Raw genomic sequence first — 5861 nt, forward strand, 5'->3', positions numbered from 1 at the left:
ACCTGCCTCTGCCTCCTCTCAGTCTCACCAGTCGGGCGCTCCTCCAGGCCGCAGGCTCTCCAAGATCTCTACCCTGGTTCTGGCCAGGAACTACATCCTCCTCCTGGGTTCATCTCTGCAGGAGATGCGGCGGCTTCTGGGGGAGGTGAGTGTGGGGATGGGGGTGAACACAGGGCCGGTCCCCCGGCTGCTGCTTACTGGAGGGTGGCCCCTCATCTCCGGCCCCAGCCAGCTCCTCCTCACTCAGGAATCCCTCCTTACCTCAGCAACCTCCTCTTCTTCGTCCACTTCATCATCCTCTGCAGCTAAATGTCCCCTGCTGTCTCCAGGCTCTATGGAGGCCTCACTGGCCCCGGTGCAGTGGAGCTCTGCAGGGGCCTCAGGAGGGCCCTTGTGCCCCTGTGGAGTCTGCAGACTGCCCAGGTTCAGCCACTCTACGCCATCTCCCAGATTCCCAAAGTGAAACCTCGAAGAGCTTCTCTGATGACTGTTACATGTATGCAACACTTTTTATATGAATTGTTTTTGAATTTACTACACTACTCATGATTATCCTTCTGTCTTTTTAAACAATATTGGACAAATCTGTGTTTCTTAAGTCAGATTTAAATGACATAATCACCTTTTGTTTTGCATCTTAATGATGCATGTTATTACATTTCTCATGTCAGATACAGCAAAACTACTTTGATGATTCTTGGCATTTGTAAACTGTAGTGACCATGTGCAAGGTGCATATGACTGCAGTATGCTGTAGCTTATGTTAGCACTGTTAGGGCCCCACAGCTGGAAGGGGTCCAAATAAAGGGCTCAGATTAAATAAAATGTATCTAAAAGCTCTAGAAACCTATTTTCTCAATCAGCTTTCTACTGCGAGCAGTGGAGTTCTACGTAATCACACGTATGTCTCCAAAAGTTTGAATCATTTGGGTTATTTCACAGTTTCTGAGTCAATGCTTTTTGACTATGGACCGAAGTTGTTCGACATGCTGAAGCAGGTTAGCTGAGTTTCTGACTGTTGCTTATTTGAATATTTAATCTTGAGAAACTTTACAAAATACTTATCATTTGACACTCAGGCATATATGCAGCTGTAAATTATATATATATAAAAGGAATCAAAGCACATGAATCCTAACAGTATATACACAGAAAAATTGTCACATTTCTTGTAAACTCTTTGGAAAAAGTTTACTGTGAGAACTGTTTTATATTACTTACTGTTTACATCATTATGTAGTATAAATAGGAACCAGAGGAAACAGGCAGGACATGTCCACCACTCATTGTCACTGAGGACACAGCAACTCTTGTAATAGCTTCCCACACTTTTTAGCATACCAGTAATCTTGGAGGTTAGAATAAAGGACTAATGATCTTCGCATCCAGAGATGGTTTCACAGTAACTAAAGACTAAATGTCCTTGCCAGCATTACATTCTCTTTGCCAGTTATTTGGCATCACTCATCATTTTTTTAAGGACATTTTTTTAGCTTTGCTTAAAGTTTTCACTACTTTTTTTCTTGCTGCTGTTAAATCCTACATAATCTGTTATCTTTAGATGCAATGAGAAAAGATACAGTCAGAGAAAATGAATAGGGACAATGTTCTCCTTGCACTGTATCGTGTCCATTGGATCTTCACCTTTATAATTTCTGATGTACCTCAAAGGCTGACAAGATGCAGCTGAAACGCTTCTTGCACCTTCCATACTACCTCAGAATAGAGTGAAACAGTCCTTATCTCTCCTCCTATTCATTCCCCCAACAAGTAAAAGATCAAAACCCACCCATGTAATTACTGCTCTGCAGAAAGGAGGCCTTTTGATTATTACCCCCTTCTCACTCCTCCAAGCTCAAATTCTTGATGTTTCAATGTGTTAAGGAGTCTGGACGGGTGATTTGGTGCTACTCATTACGCTCACTCCACAATATGTTCAAACGCCCAGAAAATGTGTCTTGTTGAATGGGGTTCACTCCTGCAAACTCGCCACCCCTCTGGAAAAAAGCAGGCTGCCCTATTCTGAGTGAGAATAAGAGGCGCTGGTGGGTGGGAGGATATTCTCAGCCACAACCTGGCCCTTAGCACAGCCTGCATGAATAATAATAATGAAAATAATCATAATCATAATGCTGATAAAATACTCAAAATAATTGCTACCCCAGAATAAGAGGATTATGGAGGGTAGATATGTGAATAGTGGTGAGTGAAAGGCAGGGAATCTGTTAGCATCAGGGAGGACAAAAGAGGAGCTGTATGCCATTAAGTGAGATTAAGCTAAATAAGGCTTGATTTTCTTACAAGGAAAGATGAGGAAGAAGAAGAGGGTGAGAGTAAAGGAGGAGAGGAGGGTGCGGGAGGGAGAGCCTGATTCATAGATCAAAGTAAAATGGCCAAACTTCACTTCTTTCATTTACATATAGCTGCTTTATGTCTCTGGAGGGATTAGCTACCTTGCTATTTTCTCCGGGTTACTCTCTATTCTGCTACCTTTGCCCGCAATCCATTTCCTCCTGCTCTCAGGATGATTCAGCCCTTCTTCTGTTCTTTTTTTCTTAAGTTGGTCTCCTTAATTTCTCCCCTTCTCATTCTCTGTGTTTCTCCAAGAGGCTCTCACTTTCTTGTGTTTGGTGGTTTCATTGTCGCAGCAACGCAGGGGTCTGCTCTGTCTTTGTGTTAGCACTTTAACTCATCTCCATTTCATCACTGTTGTTCAATGGGGTGAGGAGAGCTCATAAGACAACACACACACACACACGCACATCCACATTTACCAGAAAAGCAGCCTTAGCACTGAATGCTTTTCACTCCAGTTAATGGCAATGGATGCCCCAAACCTGCATCAGTTTTTCCACAGATTGTACTTTTTCATCTATTTAACCAGGTAAAAACATTTTAAACCTGGCCAACAGGACAATGTTACAGTGCCGACCTAAAACAACAGTCACTTGCTATAAAAGAGTATAATTACTACACACATATGAGCTTCCTAAACTATGTAAAATATAAAGTTAATATAAACTAAACACACTACATTAGATTTTTAATACTTTAACTTGAATTCATCTCAGGAAGATTGTGTTAAATTGCAGCTACAGTACTTGCTACAGCTACAACTTATCAGTTTATAACCTAAAAAAAAGAAACTGATGAAAACTTTACTTTTGTCTTGGACAAACCCAAACACCCTGATCTTGGACAAACTAGACTAATATGTCACATTTAAGCACCACGCTGGCGTCACAGGGTGACCAGCGCCAAAGACGGGGGTTAACATCCAGCAACAGAAGCAGGCACAGGTACAGTTAATGCAGGTTCTTGCTACAGCAGCATATTTTATGGCAAGATGTAATATAGTTAAGTATCAACAACAACCTGTCAAGTATCTTTATTAAAAGTGTTTTGTCATTATGAACTAAAACTTGGTGAAACTTAAACTTGGTGGCATTACGTTCTCTTCATGCTTCCTGTTGTTTGAATACATAAACAAAGACTGAGACAGAGCCAAACCATGTAGGTGTCCTGTCAGCTGTACTTTACGTCCTTACATATACAGATTTCTACCATTCACAGAGCAGCCATTGTACAGTAGTGGTGGAAGAAGTACTCCAATTCTTTACTTAAGTAAAAGTAGCAGTATCACAGTGTAAAAATACTCTTACAAGTTTTTTAAAAAGTTATTTAAGTAAAAATACAAAAGTATTAAGTTCCAAAAGTAAAAGTTCTCATTATGCAAAAAGTGCATATCATATTATTGGATTGTAACTATTGATGGATATTGTGTACCTCAAACCTATATCTTGAAGTACTTTACATACTGCTGGGTAGCTTGTGAATTTCCTACTGAGGATCAATAAAGTCTTATGATTAGACTGTATTTTGTTTTATTCCCCTGATTATTGAAAGTAACTAAATATATCTAATACGTACGTGTAGTGCAGGACAAAGAGCAATATTTGCCTCTAAATGTAGTGAAGCTGAAGTAGTAGTGAATGAAAATGCTGAAGTAAAATACAGATACCTCAGAATCATTCTTAAGTACAGTACACTACTTGAGTAAATGTACTAAGGTACTTTTCCCCTCTGTTGTACAGAACCAGCCGCGGTGGAGCTGTGTTCTAACACCTGATGCAAAACTGCCTTCACATAATTGAGGTTTTTAGACTAAGTACTGGCTAACTATATATTTCTGATTTCATCTGCCGCATACTGCTGTGTGTCCAGCCTGTCACTTTATACTCCAACATGTCTGATTGTACAAGTTGTCCTGCACTGTCCCCTGTCTTGCCACCTCTCATCTCAGAGTGTTGTTTGCCTCGAGCCTTTGTCGTACTGTTTCATAGCACTTAACCAGTCAACGTGGGGAGTCCCTGGCTTAGGAAGTCCTGAGCCATAAATTTCATCTCCACAATGAGCAGCACACAGGGGCTGGTCAGGACCCCCATTTACTTTCTAACCCAGCTTTTATTCATTCCCTCCCTAAATAACATCAGGCCCTCCTGTGCTGTTCCTCCCTGAAATGCCCGATCCCGTGTCACCCCTTGTTTCTCAGACGGAGCCGATACAACAGGGTAAGTGCTGAGCTGCCGGCCCGCTCATTAAGCATCGTGTTCGCTCCCACCCGTTCCAGCCCTCTGTCCTATTCACACTGCAGCCCTCATTACAACTTTACAGGCCACCTTCAACCGTCACCTCATTACCCCAATCAACCAGCAACAAGATGGGCTGAGATGGTGTGTGGTCACAGGAGACACATTGTCTTTACACAATCAGAAATGACCAGCAAAGCTTTCTAAATGGTGTGATTTAGTAGTGATGTAAGGCTGATTTTAATTGTAACGGGTCGTTAGTTATGTGTTAATATTGCAGGTGGCAACAAGGCGCCCACCACAGGCATGGCGATATAATTCAAGCTCTGGTTTTCCTTCTACTTCATCACTGCTAAATGTATTTATTTAGGTACATTGCCTACAAAATTATGTATTAATTTAAACAAATTGAAATTTGAGACACATTTATTAGCTAATTGTAATTGTTAAACACATAACAATTCATGGATTTTCACACACAGATGCTAAGATTTCCACTGAAAAGAGAAATGACTTGCAGTATTCATTCAGGCCTGGCCCACGTCTCGGGTTAATTCAGGGTGGAAGTGCATAGCTCAGCCCAGTGCTTCAACCACCCCTTAAATCCAAATTTAGTATTTCAGCTCCACTTTCACTTTACTTCTTATCAGTTCAGTATTAGTTACAAGGCTCTTGGATACCCAGATTATCTTGCAGGTGCTAATAAGCACTGTAACAGGATCAGCTTCAAGTAGATAAAATTATTTCAGTTCATGTTTGAGTCCCTGGTGGTGATGGCCCCTTGGTCCACATGTTCCTCTGAAGTCAGCATAAACCTCATGCCTCCTCTACCTATAGTACATTACAGTGCACTGGAGTTTGTGATGTAGAAAGTCAGCACTGCTTCACCATTAAGGTTCTTTTTTCTGATTAGACTGGAGTCTGAGTACAGAGTTAATTCATAATCAATTCTTTACTTATTCACAGTTGCAATAGTTCACTGCACGTTCATATTTTAGCACCAAATATTAAATCAGAAATCCATAACAACATTAGGATGTAAGAGAAGGACATGCTATATATATATATTTTCTCCAAACCAGTTTTCCGGTGGCTGGATTAAAAGGTTGGCTCATGCAAACAGTGCAGCTCCTGGTATTGTTCTCATGACTATGTCGTTCATACTGTATGTTTGGGGTATTAATTAAAACGTCCAGGAGTCAAAGCCCAGCTTGGCCCAGTGGGGATGATGGATTGTTTTGAATCGTCACATTCCTCAGGCAGATATAATAA

General features: G+C 41.1%; 1 protein-coding gene across 1 annotated transcript in view; it reads left to right on the forward strand.

The window, feature by feature from the left end:
* olig1 (oligodendrocyte transcription factor 1) overlaps positions 1-3629 on the forward strand; it is a 4025-nt gene extending 396 nt beyond the window's left edge. The window contains exon 2 of the mRNA XM_020621289.1: positions 23-3629. Coding sequence (XP_020476945.1) covers positions 23-463 — 441 coding nt within the window. The 3' untranslated portion in view covers positions 464-3629. The remainder of the gene's footprint in view (positions 1-22) is intronic.
* Positions 3630-5861: the final 2232 nt, after the last annotated feature.

This window comes from Monopterus albus, unplaced genomic scaffold, assembly GCF_001952655.1.
Source record: "Monopterus albus unplaced genomic scaffold, M_albus_1.0 scaffold257.1, whole genome shotgun sequence".
Taxonomy (NCBI): Eukaryota; Metazoa; Chordata; class Actinopteri; order Synbranchiformes; family Synbranchidae; genus Monopterus; species Monopterus albus.